The 23,734-nt window shown below is 37.0% G+C and overlaps 1 protein-coding gene across 10 annotated transcripts in view; it reads right to left on the bottom strand.

The window, feature by feature from the left end:
• Positions 1-16,391: 16,391 nt before the first annotated feature.
• Positions 16,392-23,734, bottom strand: part of CREM (cAMP responsive element modulator) — a 38,740-nt gene continuing 31,397 nt past the window's right edge. For 4 of the 10 annotated variants that reach the window (XM_056485520.1, XM_056485516.1, XM_056485518.1 and 1 more), the window contains 2 exons: positions 22,516-22,672; positions 19,718-20,837 (listed from right to left, as the gene is read on the bottom strand). In XM_056485520.1, the coding sequence (XP_056341495.1) occupies positions 20,693-20,837; positions 22,516-22,672 (302 nt within the window). In that variant the 3' untranslated portion in view covers positions 19,718-20,692. Of the gene's footprint in view, positions 20,838-22,515; positions 22,673-23,734 lie in introns of all 10 variants that reach the window. The other 6 variants (XM_056485517.1, XM_056485521.1, XM_056485523.1 and 3 more) reach the window with 3 other exon arrangements.

The raw sequence follows: 23,734 nt of genomic DNA, 5'->3' as shown, positions 1-23,734 counted from the left end.
CAGGGACATGTGCTCACTTGTGGCCTTTTCAACCTGTAGCCTCCTGCTCTGACTGCCCCTAGGGCCCCAGTGCCATTGTCTGTTAAGGACTTTTTGGGTTATGCTAACTGGGCAACTGTTGCCTTGCTGTATCTTTTGCATAAACATTTCATAACTCCTAATTATTTAGAAATTTGTAACAGCTGTAAATCTATTGTAACTAAATCTTAAGACAAAAGTTGCTGTTTATACTTACCCACATTTTCATAGGCTTTGAAACAAAACAGGCCACTTCATGATGTAGATGAATTAATTATGAAGTTTGCTTCTCTAAATGTATAAGTAGAGCTTAAAAAGAAATGTTTTCTTTATTAGAAAGAATTGATTTAAACTTTGGTTTTTATTTAAAACTAATATTCTAAAACTAGACATTGTAATTGTTTTAATGTATTGAAAATTTGCGATCACTGGCTGTGACCAATGTAATCACTAGATGTGACTATTGATCACTAGATGGATGCCCTTTAAGGTCCCTTCCAACCCAAACCATTCTATATTCTATCCATAATTCTATTATTTTGTATAGCTACCTATTTTCTTGCTTGCAGTCTTTCATTCTAAATTTTTACCTTTATTCCTCCTCTTTTGACTCCAAGAGCTTGCTGAAGTACATTATAATGACAAAGGTGCTAAAATACATATTTCAAATCAAAGAAAAGAGATGCTGCTCTAGGATAATGGTCTCCTGCTGGTATGTAAGAGCTGAGAAGAGGTGAAATATATACCATGAAAACATATTTGGGGTTTGATTATGATTATTTTATTTCAGCTACTTGAAGTGCATGATATAAATGTAACTGCATTATTTGATAAATATTCATACAGTATAGGAAGAACAGCTCACTGTACCTTATTTAGATGCCTAGATGTATCCTGAGATGTCAATGTATGTCCTTTGATTAGAGACTATTCTGTTCTTGAGATTTACAATTTATATATTTAAATGACTTTGCCCTCCCAAGCAACTGCATCAGCTGAGGAGCACCATAAAGCTCCCTAAACTAAGGTCAAGGTTTTCACAATTGGTCAGTGCTGACATACCTTTGTTTAAAAAGTGCCTATTCCTGCACAAAAAATCTGTAGCATCTCCACTGTACAGAAGACACTCCACTATACAAAGACAGTGGATTTTAATAGGCTAAAATTAATGATGTGACCCATTAAATTCTGTGCTTGAAATCTTCGTAGAACTTTATTGAAGAATGTGTTTCAAATCAGCAGATATAGGCCAGTGTTTTGCTTATATAAGCTTATTAGCTATTTTGAGCAGATAAATATTGTAACTATTATTTAATCCAAAAGTATTCCCTGTTCACAAACCAAATGAAACTGTACTTGGGAAACACAGTTAAAAACACAAACAAATAAACAAATAAAAACAAAACCTCCCCCAACCCTTAAAATAGATGAGTGGTGATAACTAGATCTTTTGATTCTGCTCCTCTTTTAAGTGCAGCCTGAGAAATTTGTGTCACACAATACCTTCCCCACACTGCCATCTGATGTTTAGTAGGAGTCCTACTCACAGTTAGGGTGTACAGCCACTCTAAAATGCCATCGTATCAGTTTTCTCACAGAGCTAATCACTGCCTGGAGTTTAAGCAAAAGCTTAAAATTAACATTCCCATGTACAAAGTGTTCAGTCTGATCAACTGAATCATACCCTAGACTTTGTTGATTGTAATAGCTAAATTTCTTTTGACAATAGTAATAAATTCCAAATCAGTTAAAACCAGTGATGAACACACCTGAGGAATGCTATTATCCCTCTGACAATTCCTATTGTTAATATTTGCATTTATTGTTACAAGCCTGAATTCAGTAGCATTAGCAGACTTCCTTCCTGAAGGCAAGTTCAGAATGCATCACACTTGATTCTGACCCAGGCTGTATGGCAAAGCCTTTTACTGAGCTGCTCCTCAAGGGAATGCATTCATGGTCATGTCTTAGATTCCCTCCCGCAAGTATTTGCACAGGCTTCTCCTATGGTGGATTTCCCCTTTGCTGAAGGTGTTGATTCTTCCAGGCTTAAGAACAGTATTCTCTTTCTTGGAGGTAGAAATCCAGTGCTTGCCAGAAAACATCCTTTCAGCCTCAACACAAGTTATCTGCCAGCCCCAACCACTGAGCCTTCACCGGAGATAGGAGGTTTCTGTACAGAGCAGATAGCTGCAGCTACTGTTCACAGGAAAGGCAACCAGACCTAACAAAAAGTATGTAAGAGATGGGACCCAGTTTAAAAATATGCAAATGGTATCAGTGAAGTTATTTCTCTGGTGAATGGCACTCTTGTTTTGCAGGAACCAAGTGCCTTACTGGAATCCTTGAGAATCAAGGAAAGAGTAAAGATTTCTTTTAAGGATCAAGGCAGAAATTTGGGCTATTTGATTAATTTATTCAACTTTAGTGCATAAATTGGTATATTAATCTCATGCTAACCCATGAAGAGATACTATTCTAGGCAACAATGCAAAGCCCTAAGTCACACTCCTACTCTGAAGTGTGTGGCAACCAGAGGACTCTGCCTATTGCCACTTACTGTACAGGAGGAAACGGTTGCTTCAAGAAGGAAGGTGATGCACCAGATAGCAAGTGTTGGAGTATTCACTTATATGTATGAAACATACATAGCCCAGATATGTGCATATTATCTTATATTACAATCTTTTTTAATTAGTGCCATGTTTCTTACCAGCTTGAAATCACTGCAAAAAGAGGCAGCTACCCCACAAGTAGGGAAAGATTGTTCATTGTTTTAGGGGAAACATTTGAAGAGCAACTGTGCTAGAATATTTATATATATATACACACATATATATGTAACTGTTCTTTTTGTTTTTATTGTTTCTTCAAGGGTTGAATGAGATAAGATCTGCACTCAGAAGCAGCCAGAAACCCACACGTTACACTTACGAGGGAAGATCACCCACGCTGCACAGATCTGCAGTGAGCTTTGGGAGGGAGGAGGCAGTTCAGCAGAGTGTACCATGGATGCCCTTGCATTGTGGAGGAAGGCACAGGGAATTGGATTTAACCAGCTGGGTGGAATTTGATTTGATTGGCTTTGGCACAGTTTCACATACTCTCAATTCATCAGTGAATGGAGTAACTATATTGGAAAGCTACTGGGGAAAAACAACATTGCCCCTGATGCTACTGTCACAGGCAGATAGAGCACAATCCCATACAGGCTCACTCTGTGTTTTCCTCTCTTCATTGTCTCCCTAGTTAGTTTTCTTGTGCCAGTGTGTGTCTTCCTGTATCAGGATTGGCTGCCTTTTCTTGATCTGAGATCTTGGCATGTAAAGAGCAGCAATTACTCCATGGTATGACTCGATGACTATGAGCAAGGGTGGGAGTGCCCCCTCTTCAACAATAAAACCCCTTGTATAGAAAAGCCTAACTAAACAAAACGTGTAAAACCAGGCAGTGCTGCCACGAAACACTTTGCTAGCTAGAGTGTCTATATGGAGTATGAATAAGAGCCTACTGTATTTTAGTCTGTCCTGCCTGTGAAAGATCTCATTCTGTAAAGGGGTATGTCTTAGTCTCTTATTTCATACAAGTCTAGGCAAATACAACTTCTTTAGTTTCAATGAAGCTGTGCCTCATTCCATTAAGAATGAGAACTGAACCAGGCCAGCAATTTGGGATAGCATGATCATACAAAACCATCTTCTGTCAAATTCATTTTGAGAAAATAACATCCCCTACTTTTACCAACTGTCAATACCTAGTAATTTTGGGTATCATCGTGGCAGCTCACAGTTAAAAAAAAATGTATGTATAGTATGAGTTTCCAAGTCCTGCCATATATGAGCTAATAGGGTAATATGCAAGTGATTGAACTCTTTTCAAACATGGCTCACCAGAAGATGTGTCTATACATAAATTTGCTCAGGTAGAGTTCTCTGTAAGAAGAAGAAAATGAGGGAAGTTTATTGCTTTATCTTACAGCTCCCCAGAAGATCATCTTTTTAAAGTAGAATATAAAAAAAGGTTTTGTTTGAAGGATAGATCTGAAGAAAAGTTATAGGTTTCAGTGACAGGGAATCAAGATAAATATGATGAACTGTACAGATGCATCTCAATAATTATTCCTGTGAAACACATTTTCAAGATAAGTTCCCCTAAGTATTAATATCTGTATTGTGTGAAAATAGGCTTTCCTCAGCTAATTTTCAAATCAAGAGGTGAAATTAAGAAGTGAGAAAATTCTCAGTATGAAAATTAAATTGAAGCATCCAAGTTTTCAATAGAGAAGTGTCCAGGCATGAGCCTTTTTTATTTTTAGCAGGGTACTACAATTGTTAATACCTGTAGGAATGCATTTGGAACTGTAGAGAGGCCAAAAATTATGCTTCTCCAGACAAAACCCCCCATGTATATGTCTGGAAAATACAGAAAATGGAAATATGGATCTTAAAGGTAAAGAACCAAAAATTAATTAATGTAATTAACAAATGATCAACAGTACTTCTTATAGATTTTGTTCTACTTCCTCAGGTCCTAATCCCTAATGGGATTAGGCAGGACATTTTCCTTTGAAAAACAATGCAAGATTAATAACTATATATGAAAACAGGCCAAAAGCTTTTCTTGTGAATTCTGTTCACTATCAGTGGTCAGTGATATCAATGCCTGTTGAGTAGAAAGGCTACAAAAATCAATAAAATAAAAACATTACCTCCTTGTATTCCAGAGTTCTTTCCCTCTCAATGGAAAAGTATCCAGGACATAAGCAAGCCTACTGATCTAAAATTGAGGCTTCCACACAAATATTTAAAAATTTCAGCTCAAATATAGCAAAACCTGGCATGATCCTTAGATTAAGTTTCCGTTACATGGAGGAAGGGGAGGGAAGAAGAAAGTTTTCTCCTTTAATCAGGTGAAACTCCTGGGTTTTTGTTACCACATTTTGAACTACAAAACCACAGACGGGACAAATGATTGCTTTATTTTTGAGAATAACCACCCAGAGATTTGCCCACAGTCAAGGAACCCAAATTCATTTTTCTGCTCCATTGCAGACTGTGCAAGACTTTTGAAAACCACTTAAACCCCATATCTCTATCCTTTTCAGTGAATAGAAATCACTATATGAAAGGGTTTTTTTTAAGACTAAAATCTTTAAAACCGCAAGTTGTTCATGTGTTACAGGAAAAGGTACCAAATAAATAAGATGGAGAGATTACTCAGTAATCACACATGTCCTCCCATGGTGCTTTTAACATGCACCAACACTGCAGGATGCAGGCAGTGCCTGGACTGTCATTAAATTATTAAATTCTTGTCTGTTGTAATACATTTTGCCACTTGTGTAGCTTATTAACTTTGCTGTCACCATCACTCAACATGCAGATACATCAGTTGATAGAAAAAATGCCAATGTGAGGATAACAAGTTCATAGGTTAAAAAAGTCATCTTTCCTCTATAAATAGAGTTGGTATAAATCACAAGAGTCTGCAAAATGGGCCTGGGAAAATTAGCTGCTGACCTAAAAACACTTCCTGTTGGCTGTCTGGGAATCCATTTCACACAGTTAAAAGTGACAAGAATTAAAGCAGCTAAAGAAGCAGGACTTTATGGTGAAGCAAAGTGTCTAGCAAACATGAAAATAAACCAAGTGCAACTAATAAAAATACAGTTATACTATTCTGCAAGTATTCTAAATAATCAAAAGGCAAAATGAGCCATACTTTTTAACCTCTTAATGAGGAAATTATTATATATTCTCAGTGTTCTGCAGTCCTTGCAGCAGCTCTGGAATTTCAGCAGCTGACCAGCCATCAGGCCCCATGACCTGTAGTTGCATCTGGCAATGTGTGCTTAAACAGGAAACGGAGCACACACATTTCTGCAGAAACTGCTGACTAACATTGGGAACAATCTATTCGATTTGAATTATACTTCAAGTTAAAGAGAATGTAATTAATGAAGACATTTTTATCTGAAGTAAGGAACTAGCTTGCTGTTTTTCATTCAAAGTTAATGTCACCCTTCACTGCTGGAACTCTTCAGCTAACACTTCACCCAAGTATCCTCTGCTGTCACTCAAAAAAGGCTTCTTAAGGAGTGCTTCAGGAAATAAAACGTGCACATTAAAACAGGTGGTTTTTTTAGGTCCAGCTCACTGCATCACCAGGTTATTGCAGCATACTTCTATTGTGCTTATGCATCTGACACTTCTATAACACCAATTAATTCAGTCACGAGTGTCTCTTTACTTTAAAGCTACTTAACTAGAAACGATGTAGAGACACCAGATTTTTACATTCCAGGAACTTTGAACTGTCACATAATTTGACAATTAAGGCCTTAATAATACATAATATGACTATAAATTGTAGCCCTTCTAGACCAGCTTGGCTCCAAACAGAATAGACAGGCCTCCTCAAATTCATCTTGAAAACCAGAAAAATATCTTGTGTAACACAGGACAGAATATCTGTCTATAAGCATGCGTCCATTTTCTGCAAATTTTGTAGTAAAACTTCTAAAATTGCAGCACAACCTTTCCAATAAATGGCAAAAACACATCAAAAAACACTTGGGTTTTTTCCTGTAATCTCTGAATTAAAGTAATTTCTAATACTGGTGAGTTAGATGAATTATAAAATTTGGTACAAGATTACAAAGCAAACTTCCTTCTTTGGATTACTTAGGCAATTCAGCTCAGATGTTTGCAGCTGCCTCTTAAAGACTGAAGACCAGTGAAATGCAATCTTTGAACTCTAATTATGTATTCAAGCTTACAAATTCTCTAACCTCAACCTTAATTGTCTTTGTCCAAAATAAAGTTGCCAAAGATACATCTCACTCTTTAGTATTTTGGATTATCTGTAAGGATAATACAGTATTTTGTTTCATAATTTTCCCAGTTGTTCAGACTGCGTTATCTTATGAATTCACAGCTGGTATGGGATTGCCTACATAGCAAAAATATGTGTCTTGGTAATGGTTAATATTTCTAATCAAATATGTGTTGGCAAAGTGTTTAGGTTCAGGATAAATCATGCTGCTGACCACAGTATTGCAAACAAAAGGAGAAAAAGTTATACATTATGTAATGCAAAATAAATTTTCTATCATTCATCTAAAGCATTAGGACTCACAGACTTTTTGAGTTTGATCTATACCCTTAATCATGCACAATCCCATTAATAAGACTTTTAAAAACTACCAAAAACAAAACAAAAAACTTAACCAACTTCGCAGTACAAATTTCCCAGAACAAGCACTGGGAGAAGCAGAAACACAACCACTGAGTTAACTGTCTCACTGCAAGGTATCCTGCTTTTAGATGCGCTTAAACTTAATGTACAATTTTGCATGTGCCATCAAAGCCGTAAATGTGTCAGGGGCCCCTCCAGAATAGAGCATCACTAAAAACTGCCTAGTAGTCTGTCCCAAGGAGAGTCAAATCACTCTGGCCCAATGACTGCAACACTTGAATGAATGTACAAGGATCATTTCAGAAGGGATTCTTGCCACTCTTGAGATTTGGAGGTAACGACCTCCTTTCCAGTAAAAGTAAACAAGTTCCAACAGCCTAATTTTCACTTGCACCACTGAAAATCTCAGTTTACCACAGATGCATCCAATATGCAGAACTTCTTCCAGATCCTACTAATGGTACACAAAGTATTTGAAAATGGTCAACACTGACAGACAAAAAACTGTCCCCCCCTTTCCTTTCCCTGGGACCAGCACATAACCAGAGGAAGGAAAATCCTTGTCTGCAATTCCTTTTCTGTGCACATGCGTTGGGAACTTTTGCTGCCCCTGATGATGATTTCCTAATTTTTACATTCTTCTCCTCAAAAACACAAGATATACTGACACTCACTCTGAATCATGTGTTCACTGTTATAAAACCAGCTGTCCTGATCTGCCACATGCAGGATCACTTCTGTTCCCCTGCCCACACTATTATTTGTATGGCCATATAGGCAGCTCTATCAGCCTGTTCTGTTTGAAGCTAGATCAGGCAAAGTTTTCAGCTAGTCTCTAACCCAGCTTACCATGTAATTGTGCTAACATTATTACTGGCTCAGGAGAAGCAGTGGAAATATGTGACTGGGGAAAGACAGGACTCAAGGGGCTTAAGTGACTGAGACAGCAGCCTAAATTTGGGAATCATCTCTGAGAACAAATGTATTCTCATGAATTCTCCCTATCACTACTCCTACATTGATAGTTGCTTTTGCAGGTCATTTCAATGTTTTTTCTAAGATGCTGAAATAAAAGCAGGAGAGGATTTTTAATCATGTGAATTTGACTAGTGCCAGACAACTGTAGCTTCAGCAGATTATCTGAAATCTTCCACTGTGCTGTTCTTTTTGTTTTGGTTATATCATTTGCTTCCACTTCAAGAACCTGGAGCATCAGACAGCATTGCTGAACACAGACCAAAATTTAGAAATATGTAATACAGATATTGAAATCAGCATTGGCTTTTTATTAATCTGTCACATTTATGATGGAAATAATTTTGAATTACCTCATTTCACACGACTGTTGCTGAATTTCTGCTGGTGCAATACTTAAAATATATTTTTAAGTAAAAGACACCAAGTTTTCTGCTGTGCCAAAGGAAAATTAGAATTGTAACGTTCTGTCAAAGGAGGAGTTATGTATTTTTATGACAAAATAAAAATGTTCATGGAAACGAGAGGCTATATAGCCAACATACGCGTTGGAACCTTATTATGTATGCAATTTAACTATATTGACTAAAAAACCCACACATTTTTCGGAATAACTACTTTAACAGTCCTATTTCAACAAGCAGATCTGTTGAATTAAAATAAAAAGCCTTTGCTATCCTACCTCCTAATGCAAATTAATTTACATAAAGAGAATGGTGAGGTGCACAGAAACTGCAAGAGCTTAAGGCAACCACTGGTTTCCAGATGGATCAAATGGGTCAGGTATAAAGATTTGGAGAAGCAAGATCCATAACAGCTCCGTAAATCAGGATTTTTTGTGAGGTACTGGTAAGACTGAAAGTAAAAATACAGGATACCAAATAGGTTTCTGTCTGTAGAAAGAACTAATCACACATGTCCTAAAGCTGTCAGCATCGGTGGTACATGGTACTGCAAATGAAGACAAAAATATCTTCAAACATTTTCAGATATGCACTGATTATTAATTTATGTTGTTCATCTGAATAACATAACTTTTGAAGTTGACATTGGGAACCCACATAAACTAAATAACTATCTAGGTTAGACTAGAAATTTGGGTTGGGGAACTTTATTGCAATATGCAATTTGTACAATGTACAAATTTAAACCTACCTCCCTAACAAAGAAAGAGAAAAAATAAATCTTGTGAAGAATTCCATGTTTTTATTCTGAGATTAAGTCACAGGTAACAGTGAATTCTCATTTACATAACAATGCTGAAAATTAACTAATGACAAAAATCCAACAAATTTAAACAAAATAGCTCCATAACACTTCATAATATCCTTCTGGGATTGCGTATTTTCAATTTCAAATGAAGAGCGGACTCATTCCCAAGAGTAGCAGAGTCACACATTATCTTAAGCCCTTCTTGCATTCTTATGCAACAGTTCAGCTCTGTAAATATCCATAAAATATTTCTAGAATACATTCAAAAGGTTAGGAACTATTCAGAATTTTTTTTTTTTAATTTAATGCTAAATAAGTTAAAATATATTAGCTAATAAGGTAAAGATAAACAAAATAATCCTTATCTAGCATTTAATGGTCATGGATATCTCTGTACTTCAAGCTTAATTATATCCACATTCAACAAAGAAGAAATATTAATGAGAACATGATATTTGACTAAGCATACTGCAACAATGCCAGATCTAGTCAAGGGTTTGCTGCTTAAAATGGGATGCAAATGACCTTGGATATCTGTCTTAACAGCTCCTGTCAAGGCTACAGCTTTGCTCCTTGTAATAGCTCCTGTAGTTATAGTAATTTTGCTCCTGTTAACAGTGGTTAACAGCTACAACTTTTCCACTGCTTACAGAGCTGCTGCTTACACTCAACCTAACCTGAATGCAACCTGATACCATTAAAGTTTTCAATTAGCTTCAAAGTTGAAAACCTACTTCCATACTTTCAGATCAAGCTTGACATATGAAGCCAACAAAACTATTACTACCCTTTAAAATTACATAATCCATGCCTGGGATGTTTATGGAGTTTCTTCCATGGCACAGAATCAGGACCACTGTCACAGATGTAGGATGTATCCAATTCCTCTCCTGGGAATCTTACCTTCAATCTTACCGACCTCCTTACCTCTTCAGCTACCATGCTGGTCAGGGTCTGCTGCCTGTACACCATTATTCTGATAATACCATCTCCCCTTCCTTACCACAACAGTTCCTCTCAGGACTTTTTCTTCAAGATAAAAGTTGATCTGTCTTGGAAAGTATCAGGAATTTAGAAAATTGGGGTTGGGTGTATCTTGATTAACTTCAATTGAAAAAAATCAGCCCTCTGTTTGTAGCTCCTCTTGGAACTGTTTGCTTGATTAGTGGAAGGAAAGGGACTTCAGCAAGGGCAAATAACTTCATCCTCTAAGTTATGGATTGCATTATGGAAACACTGCCTGCCATCCCACTGAAATACAGAACTAGACTATGGAGAAATACCTGGAGTTTAGATTACCATTGTTAGATAAGACACGTATCACTTCAAGCAACTAACAGTTAACTTATGCAGGAATCAGGAGAAAGGAGATGGACTTTGTAAATCTACTCCTATGAACTTATCTGAATTTTATTGTAAGCAGTCATGTATTGTGTAGAGAGCCTGTACACACTGAGAGATCCAATTACTAGATTTGGGACCAGATATCTAAAGTTTAGACATGCAACAATTTCCTAGACCATTTAGTATCTGGCCCTTAAGATAGGGCTATTTCCCCTAGCAGGTTCACAAATGCCATTTCAGTTCTCCTGGGTACCATCAATGTGAGATGGTCTTCAAGGTTTTACCCCCTCTAGCACTTCTGCAGTGATGAAGCACAAGTAAATCTGCAGACCAAGTTCTGGCAGTGCAGCAACTCTGTTCTTCAGGCAGGTCTGCATCTCTCATCACTGGACATACTCAGCTTCACAAACATTGAAGGAGAACCAGGTAAAGCACTCCAGACTCATTCTGTACAACTGCTAATGAATACTGAGCTAGGACAGTAGGCACAATTATTTTTTCCAGCCCCTTTGTTGCAGTATATTCCTTCATTTTGCCTCAGTTATCTACTGGGTTGGGAATTTTTTTTTTGTAGCTTATATGCTACAAGGTCTAGCTATGCTTTCTGCTACAATTATTGACTGACTGGAGCAAACAATACCTGCTGATCTGGCCCAAATGTCATACCTGATGACGTATCAGCTACACTCCCTCTATTTTTTAATATCTTTAATCCTACTTTATGTTGCTAAAGATTTAAAGTAGATCAATTCATTAGGAATAAAATCTTTAACCACATTTAAAATGTATTTAGCCACTGTCCTTATGATTATATCAATTTGATAGGCTTATTTCCTTATCAAGTATGTATTTTAAAATAAAGCTGCTGTCCTGACATCACTTCTCTACATTATTGCAAAGTTAATGTTGTATTTTAATAGGATTATTTTATATCAGCAATTCCATTTAATGTGTTTTATTTTGCTGGGCATCTGTCCAAGATGCCAGATAACTAATCTCTAAAAAGCGACCTACATACTTAACCATTGTCCTGTTCATAAGTGACACTAATTGACTCTCATTTTCTGTTGATCTATACACAATTTCTCTCATGCAATTGCATAAATCCTTGTACTTTAGTAATTTTTTTTGTTAATGAAGATTTTTCCAAGAGTAATTCAGACAGACAAGACTACCCCCTACCTTAAGCAAAATTTAAGTTTATGTGGATACTGTTAATCATGCTCTCCTTTGTCCTAAATACAGTCTTTCTGCAGTGCATAATAAATATGCACTGAATAAATAATGAAAGCACCAGGTTTATTTACTCAAAATTTCAGCAGAGGCAGGCATCAGATTTGTTACATAATCTGCTGTAAACTGATTCTTTCAGATTCTTTAGACTGGCTGGACAGTTTAAATTTTTTATTTTCAAAACCTCTGCAGGGGGCAGAGGAGTACATGAGGAAATACTCTGGCCAGATTTAAAGTTTGTTATGAAACTTCAGAGTAGATCTTTGATAATTTTATTATGGGAGTGCCCTCTTGCTTAAAGGAAGCTTTTCCTTCCTTCAAGTTTGAGCATATGCCTTTATTTTACCTTGGTACATTTGAAAAAGCTCTTGGACATTTCTATAGCTGTTCCCTTAGTGTTAAGTGTGCATTAAAGAGAGTAGCAAGTTCCCTTGCTAGAGGTAGAAGCTGACCATCTTGCTAGAGAAAAACTCAAATTTGAACTTTGTTACCTAGAGGCAGCTAGGTTCTGCTAAGAGTCATCACTCTGAGAAAAAAAAATTTGAAAAACGAACTAAAAGAAGCCAATAAAAAGTGATAGTTCCAGAAAAATTAGTAACTTGAGCAAGTTCTTTTAAGTGTAGTTTTGGGCAAATGAGCAGTAGAAAGCAGAGGTCCTGTTGCCAGTCATTTACAAAGAAGATCTGGTAGAAATGTGTCTCTAGAGATGGCTCTTGACCTGAGGCCTGCAGATGCTGCTGTGCATATCTGCACGAGTTGTTTCTATTCTCTGCTCATACATTTCCAAGTTGCACAATGAGACCTCTGCTGTTTATAAAAGCACATAGCTGGGTTCTGAGAGCAAATCCATTTCTGATCCTTAGGGAGCTAATGGCAAAGTGGGAGATCAAACAGACATAAGGATTTCCAGGGCTAAAATACTGGCTAAAGAAGTGTAACATTTATTTCTTTCATTCTTGAAAGTGGGATGGTGTGGGGGTGTGTGTGAATTGGAAACAGAAGGACTTAGTGAAACCAACTGATCTACTCAAACAGCAAGAGCTAATATTAGATGTTGTTTGAGCATAATGTTTGCCACCTCAGGAATGCTCTAGTCTGGGGAAGAGATGCACAACCAGATTTGCATACCATTAGACACTGACCAAAAACAGCTGGGACAGTAAATCAGTTTTATAGGCTTTGCAGTCATACACTACAGTGAAAGTGGATACTGACCCTTTTCAGACAATCTCTGTTACAACACAAAGTTAACTATGACCAAGTTAATATTTTGGACTGGGAAAAAAATTTGCATGGCATTACCAACTGGTTTCATTGTTAAATTATATAAATATTTAATTTAATCTCTTAATAAAAATAATTCCCAAACCACATATATTTTCATTTTTCATAGAACAGGCCTATAAACTTACCATACACAAATGCCTTTGTTATTCTAGATCTTGACATCACATCTCATGTATTTGGCTAATTCTCTTGAAATAGTTTAGAAAATTTCTGTTTAGGTTCTCAGCTCATCCACTTCACAGGTGCTGTGGAAAAACACATGCATGAACTATCCACATAGTCACTTGCAGATGTGTCTGTGGGGGACAGAATGCTATATAGTCATGGCTGTAATGCAGACCTGTGCAATTTATTAGAAATGTGGGATCTATCTAGCCTGAAGAATGATTTTTTTCATGATTTTGCCTTTACCTTTTCCTGTATTCTGAATTCCCCCTTTTTACCTCCCCCTTCCATTTCCAGAATGATATTTCCATATACCAGGATTAGAACTGCGAAATTTCATTTTCCCTTCACATCATTACATCTCAAAAGATACTTAACTTTTTTATTGTATTTAATTTCTGTGACCTAGAACTAATAACTACTGTGCTTCAATAGCAGTATTTGTAATAGCACTTAGATAAAATTTATTATTATTATCATTATTATTAATAAAAATTAAATAATTCCTATTTTGTCTTTAATTAAATATGACTATTGGTTAGAAAGACTATAAATTGAAAAACTGTCAATACTGTTCTTTTTCTCTTGAAAGGAAAAAAATTAATTTAAAATGAAAAAATTTTAAATCACTTATTTCTAACTACGTATTATATTAACACAGGAACAGCAGAAAAAAATGAGTTTGTGTCCTCAACAGCCACAGAAAGCCCCACCCCCCATACCTCCCCCATAAGATACAAGAAATTCCCTACTTCTGGAATCCATTGGCTGCTTTATCAGTTTTAAAATAAAGTGCAAACGTTTATACTCCACAAGGTGTCACTCTAAAACAGCTGGAAAAAACTCCTGTCTTTTTTGCTCTGAAATTTACCGAGATGGTCAGAAATTACCAGCATTTCAAATTTAAGACTGAATTACCAGATTCTACTCAGAGCAACTACAATGTAACACTATAGGCAGTAGGTATTTTTTCTTGTAAATAGTGTATTTCAAAACCAGTCTAATTTTAACTTATTTGCCTAGCTGAAGTGCAGGGGAAAGGAAAAAAAAAAAAAAAAAAAAAAAAAAGGAACTGTGTTAGTAACTGTTTCAATTTGGGGGAGCATCCAGCAAGTATTTTATCAGGATACATTGCACTGTCCTTTACCCAACTACCACTGGCTCATTAAAGAGACAGAAAACAACATCAGACCAAATAGCTTAGGGCTGGTCTGCAAGGTATTCCAGCTTTTTAATAAAATACATTTAATCTATAAACAAATTGTCATTTTAAACAAATATGTATAATCTAGAGACATTCAAACATCCTCCAAAAAATACAAATAGTCATCAACAAAAAACCCCTCACTTTCTACGGTTCACAGGCAATCAGTGAATTAATTCTCTGGAATCTAATAGGAGAGAATTCCCAGTAAGTTTTCTTGAATCTAAAAAAAGCTTACATTCCAACTTCTCCTGTAGTAAGTCCATGCCTTCATTGCTAACTACCTGTTTTCATAAACTTTTGAGAGATCTTTGACACATCTATGAACTTTATTTGCTGTTGACCACCAGGTTCAAAACATACTAGAAGAAATGTGACACAAACATGAGCAACTGTCATTTCACAGGAAACAATATTAGTATTTCAGGAAAATGAAAATCCTCAAAGAAAAAGAACAAAGAATGTACAGAACAGGTCTGATAGCATGAGGCAGGGAGCTGTAGGTAACAATTTACACAAGATACAACAAAAGAAAGCAGAACTGATTTTGAAATGTTAAAGTTCTCATCCTGTGCTCAACACTGCAGAGCTCTGATCCCTGCACAGACCAATGGGGTTCTTGCACAAAAAAAATACAAAAATGAAAAAATAAACAGTCACACATCCAAATTTACCATACCTGCTTGTGTTATACTCTGTAACAGCACTGCTTTCAAACACTTTGCTCAATCTATCCTGACTTCTTCTTTTTCTGTAGCTGTATTTCATGCTAGGACCATTTCCAATAGACACATTTCAGAAAAGCTAAATAGATCAGGCCTCAAATGAGAGAAAAAGAACAATGTCTGCCTCGAAGATCTTAACAGATTTGGGCTGCTCACTTGTCATAAAAGCTGCAGCTCCAGGCCCATGTCTGGATCTTTGAAGTAACTGAGAACTTCACTGGTAAAAATGCAGGGGGTATGAAAGATTTAAGTATTTTTCTGTTTGTATGCCAACTGACAAACTTCAGAAAGCTTTTAGTTCACACAACCAGGATCTTGGAGAATCTAATTCTTCAAAATCAACTTCATCAAAGAACACACCTTCGTATGCATTAAACTTAAAAATGAGTGCAGTTCTCTCACTTCTGTAAGAATTAATGAAAGCTAAAAATGTGATAAATACTTCGCTTAGAGGAAAAAAAAAATCTTTAAGAGAACTATTTTAGAAAAAACAACTCCCTTGGTTCAGACCAAGTTTGTTAAACAACCCTGCAGCAGCTTTTACCTGGTGTGAGTACAACCACATTGGGAAGGGGCAGAGGAGAGAATCATGAAAGTGAGAACATTAAGAGCCTCATTCAAGGTTGTTTGGAAATCGTATTTTTGAAGCCACAAAACAAAAACAATGACTTGGCTAGATAACCAGATTTCTGAATTGTGACATTTTTATAGCCATAATTCCATTCACAAGATGTATTAATCACACTCGATTCCACTGACAAAGGCTATTAAAGGAGAGGAAAAAGCTCAGCAGTTACCATAACAAAGACACTTCCTTCACTGGTTTTTCCATTCAAGTCACACAGAACACAATGAAGTTATTTTTTTTCCTTAGTCTACACACGGCATTCAACTCACACACTACTCTCTCAGACTTGGTGCATATACACAGCTTCTGCTTCATTCTGCTGTATTGAACAAGGCTGTTGCAAGAATGAAGTTCTAACTCAGAATTAGGAAAAAACTAGAAACCTGAGAAAATAGACTAAAGATTCATCAGACACAGAAAAATAAATTTATTTTTTCCGACCTGCCATTTCCAGTTGGGATAAGAGACTATCAAATTGCTCTAAAATTTACCTAAATTATTTTCCTCAGTTATTAAACCAAGCAAATAGTAGAATACTTTTGCTAGAATAATGACATCATTGTTATTCTCATCCAGAAGTGTCTCATAGTGCCTTAAAAAAATCTCCAAAAAACTAGACGCCCTCCCCACACTAAAATATTTTCTACAGAAAGGCTGACAACCAAAAGGTAGTTTTGGTTCTGTCAGCTGCTTAACAGCTCAGCATTCCCTACAGTCTTGCCATGTACACACCCACACACTAAACACCAAGGGGATGAAACAGAAAAAAACTGTGGGCAAAATGAGTCAATCCAAACTAGAATCTGAGCAGACCCCTTAGTTTTCTTTGAAGTGATACTTAATTCAGAAAACGATCACACTTGAATTTAGCTATTACACTGATCTCTGCAGGGTACCAGTATAGATCAGCAATTACATGTGACAAGAACTGAAGGAAAACCAAGCAGGAGACAATTTGCACTCCTCAGGACTGCACCAGTGCAGGAAAAAAAAAATAAAAAAAATCCACCATTATTCTTGCAAACAGCAAAATCGATGGGATTAACAATCAAAAAAGTCCTTCCAAAGAAACTAAATCCACACCTCCAATATACTTCTTTTAATCCCTGTCTTCACTGGCCAAAACAGCTGAGGCTGTTTTAGAGAGTCAAGAGAGATATGTCTGGATAGTCTATAGAGATTTCTCTTTGCACATCTGTTTAAGAAGAAAACAGCTATGACTCAAAGCTGTACCTTAAGAGGAAGCTGACTATTACATTTTTCATCGCCCACAACTCTAGGAAACTGAAGACATTTTACAAGAGACTATTTTACCTGAGCTACATGAATATCTATTTTGAAAAAAAAAATACTTAAATCCATGCAGGCCTGTACACACTTTCCCTCAAAGGCCAATCCTCTAGCTGTCTACCTTGAAGAAATTTGCATTTGTATGGTTTCAACAAGGAAGGGGTTTCATACCACAGAAATGCAGTTTTCTAACAGAAAGCAAAAAAACACAACTATTTTGGCCTCTATTCCTCATAATGAAAAACCAAAATTCCTAGCTCTGCCAAATCAAAGCTTGGGCAGTGCTCAAATTCTTTTGCAATAAACCAACAGAGATTGACTTGATGTTTCTATATAAAGAATACTACTGAAAAGGCCTTTTTCCTGCACCACATCCATCACTCTCCTTCAGTGTGTGCCTGCTGCCCCAAAGGCTGAGTGCATTCAGGGCTGCATCCAAAGCAGGGTGAGCAGCAGGTGAGGAAGAGGATTCTGCCCCTTTGCTGTGGTAGGACCCTACCTGCAGTGCTGCATCCAGCTCTGGGGGCCCCACTACAGAAAAGCCATGGACCTGTCAGAGCAGGTTTGGTGGAGAGCCACAAATATAATCACAGGGCAGGAGAACCTTTCCTATGAAAGCAGCCTGAGATGGCTGGGCTTTTTCATCCTGGAGAAAAGAAAGCTCCAGGGAGACCTCACTGAGCCTTTCAGTACTTACAGAAAGCTTACAGGAAAAAAGGAGAGAACTTTTTTACACAGGTAGACAATGACAGGACAAGGGGCAATGGTTACAAAGAAAAGAGGAGAGATTCACATTAGATAGTAGGAATTAGTTCTTTACTCAGAGGCTAGCACTCAGTGAAGAAGTGGTTGCCCCATCTCTGGAAGCATTTAAGGCTAGGTTGGATTGAGCTCTAAGCAACATGATTCAGTAGTGAGTGGCATCCCTGCTCATGGCACGGTGGTTGGGAACTAGATATCTTTACTGTTCCTTCCAACCCAAACCATTCTATGGTTCTACCAGTAAAGAAATGAGTGATGATCTCTTCCACACAGATGTGGAACAGACAAGGATTCCTCCTATCAAATTTCAAGCTGTAGTTAATATCAGATACTATTGTGAAGATAAAGAGACATACTTTTACTGGAGACATATCTACCACATACACACATGTTTCTCTCTATTTAAGTTTCCAAATCCCTTGCGAGTCAGGAGCAATGCTTACCTGTAACAGAAAACAGACTTTAGTGACAGAGCCACAACAAACAACTTACTTGTTGCACTACAGAGGCTGCAACATGGACCTGCAGATTGCATTCATCCTGTCCAGACTGAACAGAACTTTTGACTTCTGCTGACCTTAGCACTTTGGATGTAATTTCACAGTAAAGAAAGTATTTCAAAGTTTACTATACTTTTGTTCCAAACCTGCAGCAGAGCCTTAGAGGCCAGAGGCATCTTGATACCTCCTTAAATCAATTGAAGTGGCAGTAGGAAGTGAGAGAGCATACCTCTTCTTTCAAATAGTCTCACTTAGGTATCTAGTGGGATTTTCAAAATATTTGAGAAAACTATCCTGTGTAATTCAAGTAATTTAGGAAAAAAATAAAAAAAAATACATATAGACCAACCCAACCCAACAGGGTCAGAGTGAAGAGGGCTAAATGCAAATTGAGTTTAAATTAAATAAGGAAGTCTCAATGACTTCAGTATGTTTCCATCCCTCCTCCCCTTCCACACACTCACACTCTCACACACACCCACCCCTCAGTAAAACAAATTAAGTAGGAACCAGTCCTTTCTTCCTACCACATCAGTAAGGCAATGGTGCCATTAGCTCCAGTAAAGCTCCCAAATGCTCTGCTCATAGACTGTACTGGCCAAACAATTAGATCACTCATGAATTATAAAATACCCAGAAGCAAGTTTGCCTGTGCACTAGTTTTTTCAAAGCACAATGGAAAGTTGGCACATACTGCATTTACGAGAGTTGTAATCTGGTTTAAACACAGGTTTATGTTAAAAATCTTCAGCTCTTGTCTGTAGGCTACTCCAGAAGCCAGTGAATCAGCAAATAGTTACTATTTATTGGAAAGCTTCCTTCTTTAGTTCACCTTGACCATCAGTCAGTAGTTTGCTGAAATTGTGAAAAGAACTACACCATCAGTCTTCACTACGGGCAACTATCCACAGGTGTACAGGATCTAGAATGTGAAGTATTCAGGATGAACATTTAAATTTTGATATATAGACCTCCAATGAATCAAGTATTCTCCAGATTACAGACAATTTAAGTAAATAGCAGCTGTATAACAGAGAGCTTCTTACAGGTATTTACAATATACTTTGCATCATGTCATGAGCTTAGGTGTGCTTTTTTCCCTTTGTCTTCTTTCAGATACTCATGGATTTTAAAGCATCTCAACCAGGTTTTTAAAGGAAATCAGACACTACACAGGTTAAACAACATGGTTCTATTAAAAACTATCTTTAACCATGGCACTCAGTGACAGCAATACAATACTTTTTTCCACAAAGCAACTAATATAAAAATATGCCATAAAATCATCTGTAGACTAGTATACTAGTACATACATATAATCATAACATTCTTTTATAAACTCTTTCCTGAGATACCTTGGGTTGTTTGATTTTCTTGTATTACTGGATGCATTATCTTTATGATTCATCTAAAACAATTGCAAAATATTTTGAATGTGCAGGACACTCAGTAACATGTAAAAAGTAGTATGTAAATATATGGCAAAGAAACAGCTCTTAGAAATTATGCGCTTTTTTACTTTGTTATATTTTTTAACATTTGGCTCCTTGGGAGACAGAAGGATGGTGCATGAAAAACCTGAAATTACTGCTATGAATTGACAAAAAGCAGGAAAGCATTCAGGAATGTTAGGAGTTGGAATATATTATAAATGACACAAAGAGAAAGCTGTAAGTCATGTTGGCTATGTATTGTCTTACAAAGCAACTGGACATATCTTAGTTCACAGTATAATAAATATTTTTACTTTACTAATCTGTTTTGGAAGAGCAAATGTCTTTTAGGGTTTCAAGCTCCTGTATAAGTTTCTTGTTCTGAACTTCTAGCACTGCAACACGACTCTCCAGACATTTTATGTATTCTTTCTTCCGACGTCGACATTCTTTAGCAGCTTCCCTGCAAAAAGCAGAAGTAAAAAGTGCAAACAAAAAAGCCATTTGCATGCCATTAGAAAGCTCAGCAGAATATGGAGACTATGACAGAATTCCAAATTTTGGAATATCTCCCAAATCAGTCTGAAAACACTAAGCAAAACTGGGTTCCACAAGGGCCTCAAGTGTCTCTTTCTCAAGTTCATATGGCAATCTGTAGAATTGCTTCCTCTCATGCCTTGATTAAAGTTCATAATAAAGGAGGTCCAAATGAAAGACAGTTATTCTGCTTTATGACAATAAAGATCTTTGAGGGCCTTGAGTTCCTCAATGAGAGTCTTGTTTTGGTTTTCAAGCACAGCCACACGATTTTCAAGACATTTGACATATTCTTTCTTCTTTCTGCGACATTCTCTGGCAGCTTCCCTGGAACCAATACAAGGCAAATGACTACAGGAACAGCCACAATATGGCAAAGACTGGATAAATGCAATTACCTGCATTCCCTATGGTTCCACAATAACAACAACCACCACCAACCACTGCTGGATTGCACAAACAGAACATCAGATAACAGCCAAAAGCAGTAACATAATTAAAATATAATCCAAAATATCTAGAACTTGAAACGCATCCAGCATCACCAAATATAAAGATGGAACTGATACAAAGAAGAAATGAGAAAAACAGGGACTAAATGATAATGTATTGACTTGAATTGTACTAAACATTAGGATGGAAAGCAACATTTCTTCTTCCAGTCACATTCTACTTTGTGTGTTTATCAGGAGCATTGTCTTCTGCCATCAAAATCTTAAAACCAAACCCAGAAAACATACTTTCAGAAAAAACAAACATAACACTACTCTCTTCAGATAAAAAGCTAGATGCCAGGCTTACATGAAGATAAAACTTACAGCATGTTGTAGCCATGTACAGTACAATATAAGTCCAAACAAATAAAATTTATTAGCATTTCAGAACTGGCTGCCTGAGCACACTTCAGCCACAAGAGTCTGTGGTTTTTGTTGCTGGCAAATGGTAGCCTGAAGCCATTCTTGTAGGTCTGCTCAAAAGTCTCTTTTATTTGAGCTAAATATAGAACTGTTCAGAAGCATGTGACTAAACAAGTATTCAATTTCAGAAGAAATATTAGAAGTACTGGGAGTCCTACTTTACCACCTTGGAACACGATAAACTGTCAGATTCTGAGAGGATAACACTCCAGCAGGTTATGAGCTATTGCATAGGCACTAGTTTTAAAACTGAAGAGAGAAGAAAAAGGAGGCACAACAATGCAGTGATCCTCGTAAGTCATTTAAAATAAAGGACAGGCATGAGAGCAAAGCAATACCATTAATTCAACCAAAAGACAAGTGGTTAAGCATTGTATTAGAGATCTGCAGAGCAGACTATTTCTACTGTTAATCTGCCAATGACAGAGGTGGCTACATATTTAAAAAAGACAGACTCCCCTAAGAATAGTATGAAGAATGCACAAAGACTGACATTTACAACATTCAGTCAAGTCCAAGACAACTAATTAAAAAATACACAACAACTTCACACAATACGTCTCACAAAATGACAGGGGTACTGCACAGTATCTCATCCTAGCAGCCAAGTATTTAGGAAAGTCTATAATTATCATTCCATCTTTGAATAAGTCTTCTTCACAGCATCATTAATGGACAGCTGCTAATGATATCCTCAGCTATTTTCCTAACCAATTCTTTGCTGGGAAGTTTTTAAATGGAAAAGTCCCTACTGTTAATTTTACTGTCAGCAGTGGGAAAGGACAGGAAGTAAAATTCAATGAACAGTGTAACTCTATATCATCACAAAAATTATCTGATATTGATTTCTGAATCACCTAATATTTTCAAACTAAAAATCCACGGGTATAAGGCAAATTCTAATCTTCCAGAGTTTATAAGCAATACTCTATGCTAGAGGGACATGGGATGACTGACAAAGAATTTCCTGCCTTCCCTTCATCAGTTACAGGCAGTGCTCATGACCTTAAGAAGAAAATGTCATTATAATGTTTGTGGGGGAGGAGGGTGGTTTGCAACACTGACTACAAATTATTATATAGTCTTACCTATTTTTCAAAAGTCTCAGCTCTCTCTTGCGTGTTGCCTCTTCTGCCATTTGCTGAGGGCTATGCAAAGTCCCTGGAGAGGCTGCCATAACCACTCCCTGAGGTAAGGTAGTAGTGGGAGTTCGAATCTGGTAAGCTGGCATGTCTCCAGTGGCAGCTGTATAAAAGAAACACATTTAAAAATGTATGGCAAAAAAAAAAAGACGTTTATCTGAAAATAACAGATTTCTGACAACGACTTATCCAGGATCCCAGATATGTCAATTATTTCACAGGTCTGTAAGGACACAACTGTATTTTTTATCTTAATAGCGTTTACTTCCACACTATAAAGTATCTGAATTTCTCTCATGTGACCGCACTATCCAGCCAGACTGAAAGCTTCCCCATGGCTCTCTTCAGACAACATGGGGAAAGCAGCTTAAGAGCAGCCACACTTATTTCCGTTTGCACAATCCCACAAAAAGAGGGTCCTGCTGTGGCAGCCAGTGAGGCTTATATGCTATCCTGTTCTCCCTGTACAGGACTCAATTTGCTTCAGAAGACAACTTTCTTCTCCTTCCTTGTGATAGCAACACTACCAGCTTTACAGCCTCTCCTTCTCTTACAAAAGCAGTGTGGCAACCCTTGGATAACCTGTTGCTACAATGAAAAGAAACAGAGAAGTACTCAGGCTGTACAGGCATTTGTTCCCCGGGCAAGAGGACCACACATGGGATGCTGCAGCATTAGCGAGCAACAGGAGGCACCAGCAGTTGCACAGGAAGGGGTGTAGCTAAATCAGTAGTAAATCAGAGGGCAAAAGTTCAGATTCAGCTCCTGAATTTAGCAGTTTTGTGCTCTCCCCAAGCTAAATGCTGATCTGACGTGACTTGAAACCAATACCTTTCTGACAGTCTCACGTCATTTCTTTGTTTCAGATGTACTTGTCCCTACATTATGTACCTCAACTTAAAAACACTGGGGAAGTCCTAAGTACTTGTATCTTGTCTGACAGAAAACAAAAGCAAACAAAAGATACATCTCTCTTTACATTTTAAACAAGTATTTATATATTCTTTTCCATAAGTATTTTTTTATATTATGATAAAACAAAACTTCAGATTTTGTCATTAAAACAACTGTATATAGCTGATGTTTCAGAGGCTTTGTTAAACTTAGTTTATACTTTACTTCTTTGAAGCATTATTCAAATAATGGAAAAACATGTCTCACAGTT

Source organism: Oenanthe melanoleuca, chromosome 2 (genome assembly GCF_029582105.1).
Source record: "Oenanthe melanoleuca isolate GR-GAL-2019-014 chromosome 2, OMel1.0, whole genome shotgun sequence".
Taxonomy (NCBI): domain Eukaryota; kingdom Metazoa; phylum Chordata; class Aves; order Passeriformes; family Muscicapidae; genus Oenanthe; species Oenanthe melanoleuca.
The sequence above is the reverse complement of the archived record's forward strand: the minus strand, read 5'-3'. Positions and strand labels throughout refer to the sequence as shown.